The sequence below is a fragment of the Strix uralensis genome, chromosome 2, assembly GCF_047716275.1.
Source record: "Strix uralensis isolate ZFMK-TIS-50842 chromosome 2, bStrUra1, whole genome shotgun sequence".
In the NCBI taxonomy this organism is placed as follows: Eukaryota; Metazoa; Chordata; class Aves; order Strigiformes; family Strigidae; genus Strix; species Strix uralensis.
Window position 1 is genome coordinate 42,716,476 of NC_133973.1, and position 12,173 is coordinate 42,728,648.

General features: G+C 39.6%; 1 protein-coding gene across 8 annotated transcripts in view; it reads right to left on the minus strand.

Moving 5' to 3' along the window:
- Positions 1–2,650: 2,650 nt before the first annotated feature.
- SYTL5 (synaptotagmin like 5) overlaps positions 2,651–12,173 on the minus strand; it is a 160,415-nt gene continuing 150,892 nt past the window's right edge. For 7 of the 8 annotated variants that reach the window (XM_074858549.1, XM_074858547.1, XM_074858553.1 and 4 more), the window contains 2 exons: positions 9,308–9,516; positions 2,651–8,713 (listed from right to left, as the gene is read on the minus strand). In XM_074858549.1, the coding sequence (XP_074714650.1) occupies positions 8,571–8,713; positions 9,308–9,516 (352 nt within the window). In that variant the 3' untranslated portion in view covers positions 2,651–8,570. The remainder of the gene's footprint in view (positions 8,714–9,307; positions 9,517–12,173) is intronic. The other variant, XR_012627509.1, reaches the window with a different exon arrangement.

Sequence of the window (12,173 nt, forward strand, 5' to 3'; positions counted from 1 at the left end):
AAAAGCATCATGTGCCATCTCTGGTTTGGAGTCAAATCAGCCTGCATGTATGCTATGCTGGGATGTGGCAGATTGGCCTTTTGGGAAAGGAGTGTTTGATCAAGGGACTTAGTATTTCTGGCTTTAGCCCAGCATTTATATATTCAAATATATTCCAATCGTTCATCCTGTAGACTTTTGGTCCCAGAAAAATAACACTGCGTAAACAAGATGCAGTTATCTACACTAGTACACTTTTTTTAAAAACGTTTAACAGAAAATTCAGCTCCCTCAAAATCATACAGGCTGGAGTCTTTGTTGTACTACCAACATAGCTCTTCTTGTCATAGCTCTAATCCTATCCCTGCTGTCAAAATGCAAATCCTGTTTAAAATACGAATTTTAGTTAGGAGGATTAAAGGCTGTTTCCAAGAACCAAGACCTGCCATGAGTCTTGTCCCTTCCACTCCCCCCTCCAGGCTATTCATTGCAGAAGTGACAGATCACAGTGTGCGGATACAGCCATGGGCAGGCAGTTTCCTACATCAACTGGGAGATACTTTCCCATTTTGAGTATGAACCAAAAGACTTAAATCATTTTAGACCAGAAAAGAATTCATGTTTCTGTCATGCAATATTTTTTGCAAACAAAACTGCTGGGATAAATCGTGGGAGGCAGCAATTTCTCATGAGCACAAAACAATTTTGTAAATGGCTGATTTTCCCCAGATCCTACCCAAGAATCCACCTAATTTGATGAGAACAACCCCTACCGTCACACACCTCCTCTATACCTGCAGAGCAGAGGCAAAATTTAAACTTGTATATCCCTATTCTTGAAGTTCAAACCATACCCTCTGGGACAGAAAGCATTATGTTTTAATGAAAACACCAATGACCCTTCCAGCTCTGCACTAAATGACTACAACATGCAGCTTCGTTACAGCTCAGTACTTACATAAGAGCATGAGTCAGACTGCATCACGTAATTAATGAAAATGCAGAGGCTAAAAAGTAACCAAGTACATTTAAATACTCTTACAATTTCAACCTACTTCTTAAATTGAGGTGGTGAAATAATGAAGGTTAGTCTGTACAATCTCAATGCTAGATTGCTTCCAGCCACTCACCTCAGCCTCTGTTAGTGCTGTACATCCACAGAAAGGGAGAACGGAGCGAGTGCTTCACACCGTCAGGAGATGGCACAGCTCCTCTCGGCTGGGTAGCTGCTGCCCATTTCTCTCTCCCCATCTGTGGCTGGATGGTGTTTTTATGGCAGCTCAGTGCAGGGAAGACCTGGAAAGCGTTCTGCAGACACTGGAAGGCAGACAGCAGCAAGGCTGCCTGTCCTAGAGGAGCCAGTGAGGACGGTGGCAGTTGTGGATACCACATGCATTTCTCACGCCTCTTTCAAGCGGTGATCCAGCTGCTGCATGCTCTGTAAAATGCAAGGGAAAGGGATGGGAAAACCAGCGTCCATGCAGAATGTGCTAGCATATATCTAGTTACTACCATATCTCCCATTGCCACTCATGCACTCAGAAAGTAACCGTTACCTGAATTTCAGTAATTAGGTTGGCCAATACTTCAAATTCACAAGAACTTGGCATCTATCACCTCGAAGAGAAGGGGAGGAGAGACTGCAGTTCAACTGTACAGAAGTTACAGAGGTGTCTTCCAGAGCCCTGAGGAAATCCTTAAGTCCAGTCCCAAGCAAAGGTACAGGGAGCAGAGGAATGGCAGGAGGGCTCTTCCCCACCTTGCAGTTTACTGGTGTCTGGCCTCCCAGCCCTATAAAGGCCAGAACCAGCATGGGAACAAGCTAGATAAGGAGTGGTGTGAGGGCAAAAGAGACAGCTGCCCGTGCCCAAATCACACCAAGAGACCAGTGAACACCACTGAGGTGGTCTCCCCTTAACCTGGGTGCAGGAACCCACCACGCTGAGCCAAACGTTCAGACTGCTGCAAAGTGAGCAGAGGCAAGCACAGGGCCAGAGCCTAGGAGCACTGTTTGCCTCCTATAGTTTCTAAGACAGTTGGGAAGGGACAGCAAGACACAAAGCCCCAAGGAACCAAAAGAAGATGCAAGAGAGCCCTCAGCTCTGAGAAGTAAGTTAGAGTGAACATGAGTCAGCTGAAAGTATATATTAAATAAGAGTGATCACAGAGTGATCAAATGTTTTTTGTTTTTTCTTTAAACAAATTAAATCAGGACCAGTAATTATAGAACAGCTGCATTTTGAACATACCTAGATTTTCAGGTAGGCAGGACCTTGAACTAGGGAAGAGGTAGGAAATTCAGAGACAGAGGGGAGGACCTGCTGAACATGCAGGGTTAAGGCCCATGTGAACTAATTCTCTAGCCAGGGGAAAGAGAACACTGCATTTGCCTTATTCTTAGGTTTACATGTTAAAAAGAAAACAGGTTTAATGCTTATGAAACAAAACATAGCTTAAAAACACTTAAAGTGGAGAAATTAAGACAAACAAAAAAAGCAGAGACAGACACTATCAATGGAGTCCCACCTCTGAAGACATGCCAGGCCTCTTGCATTATTCATCGTATATAGGTGAAGTAATGTCTTTACCTCAGTGATAATACAGGATATTCTTAAAAGACATGCTTGTAAGTTTGCTGTAATGCATTTTAGGAGAGACAAGGACACAGCAGAATGTTTCACTATTTTAATTTTATAAGATAGAACAATAATCTTGACAACAGCTGCAAATGTATTACCAGCCACCTTTGTCCACAAAACTGAACGTACAGTGCATAGTACAAAAATGTTGTGGGCAGGAAATGTTTTTCTAAATTTGGGCAAAACTTAACATATTGCAATGCCATTTACTGCTGCTACTGTTCATGTCCAGTAGAATAATTAAACAAATAGCTAGCAACAGATTTTAAGCAGAACAAAGGCAGAACAAGGGATACATGACATTCTCCAATTGCTGCAACAAATGACTACACTTGGCTTTAGGCAAACCTCAACAGTTAGAACTACCCTCAAAAATATACACCAAGCTCTCAGGAGCAGTAGTACACAGCCATATAGATGTTATTGCCACAAAGCAGAATTGTTGAAATAACCAATCTAAATAAAGGACCAAGAAGCAGCAAGGGTGAGTTTCAAAACAACCTAGAAAACACCTAAAAAGCAAGTTGAGATTCACCTTCCAGTGTCAATATACATAGTATAATTAACACTGTCTTATTACCACTTATCAAACAGCATTTGCAAACATGAAATCACCAGGAAGGAGATTAATGGGATGGAGTCGTAAGGTTCTGCTAGCGTGCTTCTCAGCATCTCCTGCTGAGTTATGGTAACTGCAAATGATCCGCATCCTATTTTGGAATTCATCATATGTTCTACCCACCATTTCTCCAGGGCTCCCAAATGTTAACATTGTGTGTAAAAATAAATAAATACTTTTAAAAAAAACTATTTAAAAAAGTTAACAAAGTGCATGGACCAGCTCTCAGAAGACAGTTATTTCTGCCATTGTTGCAAAGTGCTGAAAATCAATACTGTACGTTAGGGAAGTAGAATTTCAGTTTTCACCTCGTATGGATGAAAATAAGTGGAGCTATCACTCAATTGCTGCATTTTGTCCCCTTCCAGATACTGGAGATTAACATTCAGGTAGAACGTTCTGGTGAGGGTTGCTGAACCAAAGGGAGGGATGAAGGGAAGAGAGACCCTTGCAAAGATTCAGGTGCAACCCTTACTATGTTGTGTGAATCCACAAACTAGACAGCTGTGGAAATAGGACTCTCATCTCTTTTTTGAAGGTGCAGGAGATCCAAGCAGCCTTTCTCTTCATTGACTCTACAGAGCAAACCACAAACTTTACACACCTAAAGCTGGGCAGTGTGCATATCTATCCTCAAGAAGACAAAATTATGCCGTTCTAAATGCAACCCTCCTGTTACCTGTCCTTATAAATTAGCACCAGTGGATGCTCAATGGCTGCTCTGCTGTTACAGTTTAGTTGATATTTTGCAGAATACCATTTAGAATAATTGCACTTGGCAGGGCTTAACCAGGCAGAAAAAGAAAAATAAAAAATTAATACATAAAATGTTTCTTTCACGCTACTTTAGCATAATCTGCATTGAAGAGGCACAGAAGAATAAGCTTCCAGTGTAACGCACCATAACCAAAACATACTTACCATCCCAATGCCTCCTCTCTAAGCCATCTGCTAAAGCATCTAGCTGGGAAACAAAGATCAAAATGTGGCACCAAGGAATGCAATGGCACTTGGATTAGCACTACAAGATGACAACAGTGTCCCTCAGAGTCTTTGCAGCCTTCCTCCCACCCTTACTCAGACGTTACATGATGTAGGTGGAGGAGATGTGGAGGCCATTTTAAACCTATTTCAGCTTGCTTTTGGCATCTAAGCATGCAAGCAAGAGCATCAACATTTAGAAGCCTAAAGTCCCCATATAGCTGATCAACTGAGCAAAGAAACTTCTGGAGAGCAGGGCTGGATATCAAAGTCTGATATCAGGGCTTGGAGAGCCCTCAGCATCAGCTCTTTTTGATGGATACTGGCAAAAACCACACTGTCTAAGGATGTATTTACTGGCCCCACTTGACGTTTTACAGTGAAAGCTGCACTTTTATTCTTCTTTAATGGGTCAAACCCTCAAAATCTAATCACAAGGAGGACAAGATAGTGATGAAAGCCCTGTAGTTACCTTGCTAGAAAAGTATGTATCAGAGTAAAATGCATTATGCAACACATTTTCAAAAACCACTGTAGAGAAGATTTCTTCTCTACTGATACATCTTCAGTATTCAAGTCTGTGTGGAAAAATACTTTAGAAACATCAGCTCTGCTGTGTCTATTTACTCAGGGCAGAAGTTTATGAATCGGTGTTAAAATTGTGGCTATTTTCTCCTAAAAATTAGCCTTGAATAAACCATTCAGGCACCTTCAATACCATAAACATACATACAAAAGGAAGGCTTTAGTGTAATTCCTGGCTTTCTGTCTTTTTGTTCAGCCTAACACACAGTATGTGATGACGCACAATTATAGGCAATTAATTCAAATATCTGGGAAACAAGAAATCACATCTGCAGTTAATCATCTTGTGCTTTTTTCAAACCATAAATCATTTTTTGTAAAAGGAAGAGAACAAAGATATAAGAGATATAATTAAATGTGACATTCTCCACAAATCAAATGCTTCCTACAAATGTGCCAATAACACTGTAAAATAGCAAAGCTTTCCAAATTGCTCTAGTGTTTATATGATGCTCATCATCTCTCTGAGGCTCATTTGAGGCAGAGTGTGATACCAATTACATGCTACCATAATGCAGAACTGTCACTGCTAACCTAGGAGGTAATTTCACTGTACTACTCCAAATCCCATCAATGGCAAACACCACCGCCTTGGCCAAAATTACTTCCCAGGTGAAATTGTTCCTTTTGTATGCTGAACTGCAGTTGACACCTACACTCTACGCATAGCCCTGTCTATAATTTCACGTGCGGGCTCAGAGTGAAATTTTGGCCCTTTGGAAGGAAAAGGTAGAACTTAAAGCCCATGTATGAGCTAGGTGACACTTCCCAGATGAGTCCATTCATCAAACTTTATCATAGGACCAGAATGGGCAGGAGCTGAAGTAGTAAAGCACAGACCTTTCCTTTCAAAGCAAGACTTGATTTAGCTAAAATGTTTGTGCTTAGAAGGCTAGAAAATACCATTCAAAAATTAGACAAACTCTTGTACTCCATATAAAATTAAAAGGTTTAGTTCAGTTCAAAATTAAGGTTTTCAATTTGGCAAGAGAAAAAGGTGTCCATTTTGGGGTCCATCTCGGAGGATTTTTTGTGTCATTATTATTTTTCCCATTTTCACCATCAAAATGAAACAAAACCAAATCATCCAACTGCCATCTACAACTTGAGCTGGAATTTTACCCTGAAGAATAATTTTCTTCAGATTTAACAAGCTTTATCTTTTTGAATCAACTTCCAGTAAGTGAAAAATCAAGCTTGTGCCTCCATGTCAATATAATTATTCCCAAAATAAATGCAGGTTTGCAGTACAAACAATCAAGACAACTTAGACTGACTCTGTTGAGAGAGAGAGGTATATCTCTGAGAAAGAGAGAGGTAGTTTAGGTACCAAAAGTTAGGTTTGGTTTCACTTTAGGGGATGCTGATACCAAAAAAAAAAGAATTAGAAATCTAATACTTAAAGAATATCATGATAAGAAAAAGGCCATCAAATATATGTGCTTCATATTTGTGCTCTAATTTATCAGCTTACAGCATCTGCAGCATAAAATGAAAAGCCAGCTAAAACTAGATTTGCTTCACTGCCCAATTTGAGCAGGACTTCAGAAGAAAATGAAGAATAGATAAAGAATAAAAATGAAGTCAATTTTCTTGAGCAACTACTGACTTTTGGTTCCCAAACTGAGATTCTCTAAGGGAATTTTATTTTCAAAGATGACTCAGTAATTTCTGAAAATTGTGGGTCTCAAACTGGGCAAGCAGTACCTCTAATGACTTTTAAAAGTCATATTAGGATTTTAATAGAATATATTCATAATGAAACATTATTAAAACTAAGACACTATTTTTAACAAAAATAGTTTTTATCTAATAATATTAGGATTTTAAAAGACTGCTTGTAAATTTCCCCACAATTTCAAAGCCACTCAAATCAAAACCAGTATAAAATATCTTCAATTAAAAAAAAAAAAAAAGGAATGGACATTAAATTTTCAGGTTTTGGATTCAGCTCTAAATATACATACATAATTCTACACTAGGACAGCTACAGATGTCTAAATCTCCAGCTGTAGTTACTTAGCTATCAGTTCATATTCTGTTGTTCAATCTAGGTTTCTTGCAATTTCTGGATTGTGAAGAACATTTGTATCTCTCAAACAAGTTAGATTTAATGGTCTTTATTCTTCACAGAAATCTTTGAATACTGGTGTTTTGATCTACAGGGAATGATACAGTTTTTGAAAGTTTGTTTTTTCCAGTAATTTATGTAAGGATTATGTTTCCATATATTTCAATTTGTTTCCTTAGTACTAATACTACCTTGTTTCCAAAAATAAAACACTTGGGGAAAAAAATGAAAAAGGTAAGAATAGCTATAGACAAATTTACCAGTTCAAATAGGAAGCTGTGTTCTAATTCTGGAAAATTCAGAAGAAATGTTCACTCAGTTTACTGATCATCCCTTGTCTTATGATCTGAGCAATCACAAGGCATTATGTTATTATCCAATCTTACAAGCAGACATGTGCTGTCCTTGAAAAAAAAGATTATAATCCTGTCTCATTATGGTAGGAATAGCCCACAACAACTGTTCAAAACAGCATGCTCTTCACATATGACCCTGCATAAGTCCCCAAAGGATGGGGGATGATAGGTATAAAATCACTTTAGGAAACCAAATGGCAAAAGTACTGTTGAACAATTGTCATGGTTAATAAGATTAATGATTGAATTGGCCAAAACCCACTCTTATTAAATCCACTGTTGACTCACAGGGAGAAAAAAGGAGAAAAAGTTCTACTTCTGTTAATAATTAACATGCGTGGGCATACCTGTGTGAGATCCCAGCCCATTCAGAGAAAATTCCACAGTTGTGCAAATCATTCTGGCAGGTGCTTTAATCACATCACTTTAGAACATGATCTGTTGAATGAGGGTCTTAGATAACTGTGTCCAAACCCAGTAAGTGTCTCGTCTCAGCGACTCATCAGAAGGGGACAGGCATGTGAACATACTCCCTCTGTTCAGTGATGTCAGAAGATCTTGGCCAGAGCCGTCAACCAGATTAAAAACAGTCATACCACACAGTTCTGGAAACTTTCTTGGGATTTGTTACGATTTATTTTCATTAGAGGTTCTTTGATGACGTTGAACCAAGTCTGCCTTTTATACAGTGAATTAAAATAACCTAGAGAATGACAGAACACCAGCCCTGTATCCCAGCTCACCTGCTGCCTATTTCTAGTGTGCACCACAGTGCATTGGCCTTCCTTGGTGGGCTGTTTGGTCCCAAGCCTGCCATCTTGCATGCTGCATAGCCCAACAAGCAAACATGATAAAGAAACACTGTTTGTTATCCTTCACAACATTATGGCTTTTTATCTTTCAAATACCAAAGCAGAGACTCACTCTGAATCTGCTTGTACTGTATTACTGCTGTCTTCTAGGCCGTCTTTGACCCAGAAGGAGATAAGTAAACCAGGCATTACTAAATAACTGACCAGAGAATTTGCTCACTCCATGCCCCCCACAGGCAGAGGTGTTCATCAGCTGTGCACCAGTCACCAGAAGGGACAGAGAAAGACAGTCCAATCTCCATATAAGGTCAAATTCTCACTGGCTTCAGGAGAAACATAATCCGTACAAGACGCCTGGGTTAAAAATGTGCACATGAAAGTGCAGAATGCACTAAAATCTCACTTGGAACCTTAATATCCAAGGCAAAGAGTACAACCCTACCCCACTTTCAAATGGGCAAAGTGGCAAGAGCCAAAACGCCACTGAAGTCAGGAGTACCTGTGGCACCCCTCAGTAGTTCAAGTCTTTCAGAGTCTGCGTTTTCCCATGCTGGATCTCAGCATTAATATTCCCTCCACAGGAGCTCCAGGACTGTCAATCATCTGCTGCCAGAGGTGCTGCTCTTCCCCTTGAGAGTCCATCCAGTCAACCTCCTTGCCATTACTTACACCTGGCAATTACAAAGAGGCATTTTGTCATATTAGTAAGCAGTTACTTAATATCCTTGCTCATTTGGCCCAACAGTGTATAAGAAAGGGGACAAGCCATTTACACTACCACCTGTACAGGGAGTTATACTGAAAACAGGTACCTCCTGGAGAGCAACAGTTTCACTCCTTTGGCATGTGGGCAGAGGCACATAAACCTCCCCACTCTGCACCACAAGCAACTTTCTCCTAACAGAGTAGAAACGGACCCACACTTCTTCCAGATCACACCACCATCAGCAGAAGGGCTGCTGGTGGACAAAAGTAGACTTGTCCTTCTCACTGGGATGCTAAGAAATGCTTCCAAGGTATTCTGAGTTCTTCTACACTGTGCAGAAGTACAACTGGGCACCAAATTTTTGTGTCTCACTCAATAAAGGAAAGAACTAAATTATCTACAGATTACCTGTTGCCTTCTCTCCCTTTTCAATTTCCCCAAGTTCTCATATACTTTCCATACATCCAGTAACATTTCTGTCCCTCATATACATGAATCACATGGGGTGGGGAAGAAGAGCAGAATAAGAAATGCAGTCACCAGTCAGGTGGGACCTTACCATTTCCAGTGCTCAAACGGACACCTCCCAGAAAAATATTACTGGAGAGCGACTCCTTGTCCCACACAGTCAATTCTAGGCAGACGTTACGTATATCCCTTGAATTCAAGCCACTGAAAGCAAAGGTATGATTCCACTGGGGGTTCACACTCTTTTTTATTATGGGAGTTTTGTGTTTTGTAGCTTTGCTGTCATCTGGGAGCAGATATCTGGGAGATAAAGAAAAGGAAAACTGAATATGTAGATGGGTTGTCACATAAGAAAAAAATTTTTCACAGAAAGAGTGGTCAGACAGTGGAATAGGCTGCCCAGGGAGGTGATGGAGTCACCATTCCTGGATGTGTTTATGGGTCATTTAGACGAGATGCTGGGGGATATGGTGTAGGGGAGAACTTTGTAGAGTAGGGCTGATGGTTGGACTCGATGATCCCAAGGGTCTTTTCCAACCTGAATGATTCTATGATAATACATAAAGAATTACAATCATGTAGAGGCTCGAATGGGATCAGGACCCCATCTCCCCACTGTTACTAAATTAAGCATATACCTGAAGTGCATATTTTACATTTGTGCTCCATTTGTTCTTAAAGTTACAATGTCAGTTTTCACCAGCAGAAATGGGAATTAGGTCTCCTTGCCCCACATCTTAACCACAAACTTTTCTGGGTCTTAACCACAAACTTTTTATTTCAGTGAGGCTAAATATAGACAGACCCATAAAAACATTGGCTAGACAGGGCCTCTGGAGTCACTTCGTCCAGTGTCCCTCTCAAAGCAGGACAGGAGGTCCTCCAGAAAAAAAATGGAAATGACTGATAAGGAACTTCAGCAGGTTAGCATCATCAATTTGAGTTGCCTAAAACCCTAGTGAGTGCAGAAACACAAATGCTGTGAAGTCTGACAAGCTCTTCCCATTTTACTTTTAGTAGAGAATTCCTTTAGTGAAACTAAAAGAACTTAATACTCTAGTTGAAAATCAGAGGTATCAACAAATTTTCATAGTCTTTATCTTCACGTCCTTCAGCAAAACTAACAGAATAACACATAAATACTAAAGGGTCAGACATACAAACAAATTATATCATTAGACCTCGATCAGGATTCCTGTGCGGGCTTTTACTTGACAGTAAGTATCAGCTAGTTTACTGCAGTAAATTTAGCTAGTTTACTGCAAATCCATGTCAAATTACCTTAAACTAATGGTACAGATTAGACCACTGTAGCACCTCAACTGGTTCACAGCAATGTGATTGTGCATTTGGCCATGACACATGACAGACCAAGGAGAACACACTCCTGTTCCACTGTACTGAATAATCCATGCCAGCAACAGCAGACACCACTAACTAAAGATAGTCCAGAGAATTACTGGCCACACATTGCTACTGCTAATGTAAAGAGGTTTTGACAACATCTTCTCCCTGAAGTCTGTTGCAGCTCCAGGTGGGAACAAGCTGAGTGGTATCAGACAGTCTATTTTCAGTAAAAGAAAATGCTTTCACATATACCAGGCAAAGAGAGATGACATGGGAGAACAAATACATAGAAAAAATAGCTCAAACATCTTCTACATGAAGCATATCTGCTTAGTGATAGTTTGAAGCACACTACCAGATCACGATAAATTCTCAGCTTCACCAGGGAATTAAAGGCAGGGTGGTGACCATTTAGTAACAGCACTCAAACTTACTAATGAACTACAGCATATCTAAAAATCAGCAGTTCTGAAAGCTAGCATTGAGAGCAAAAACTGGTAAAGAAAAACGTTTTAATCTATTCAGTATGGCCTAAATGTAACATTTCAATGCATACCTTACATTTATGAAAAATCCAATATAATGAGGCAATGCAGGATTATGTTCATTTTATTCAAACATAAGTATATCCTATATGTAGCATTTTTTATATAATTTGGATTCTGACTGTCCAACGCAAAATGCTGCTTATCTAACAAAAAGATGCATATATGCTGTAATATATGTATCTTTATGTACGCATATGCATACAGACATACAAGTGACACAGACGTTTTATTTGTCAGAATTATGCATCTTTAAAATCCAACCTGAAAGCCATCAGAGCAGAATTTTTAAACATCTTCTGTCAAAGAATATTAAATGTAAACAACACACAATTAGAGTTAAGACACTACATTTGAAATCAATGATAGATGTCCTGGGAACCCTCAGGGTTTAAATGTGCTCCTTGACACTGTACTACATGCCAAAGAGCTTTCCCAATTAAGCACTAGGAAGAAACCGAAAACTATTTACAGTATAAGAGAGAAATTTTTTTTCTCGTTTAGTGTATTTATTTGAATCAAAACAGAATTTCCTCACACACATAGTGAATTTTCTCCTTCTGCATGTTTCGGATGACATCTGTTAGAAAGAACCTCAGCTTGACAGAGCATGCCAGCTTTTATAGGTGCTATTTGCAGTTTTATAAGGAATCCAAACAGACGTGTATCTTCCTGAAAACAAGTTTCTTATTCAGGATGTAGTCTGGCTATTCCTCTTAGTAAAAAGAATGTACTGTTTCAATTTCCTGAAAATGTAAATGTCACCATCAGATCAGGTATCATCTCCAGTGTGAGAGCCTAATTTACAACTTCTTGCCTCCAGGAGTGATGAATATTCACCTACCTCTCTCTGCCAACTTAGTGGAAGTGTCTTCGTCTACCAAACGCTATAATTCTATAACAACATGCACATTAGCACACTGGATACTTCTGTATGAATGGTTCTGTTTCTTGACTGATTGGTACTTAAATACAATTGTATTTAACCAGTGGGACAACTCGTATCTCTCTGCCCTTATGCCACAGCATCTTTCTCTTCAGCATACCATTTTCAAGATGCCAGTT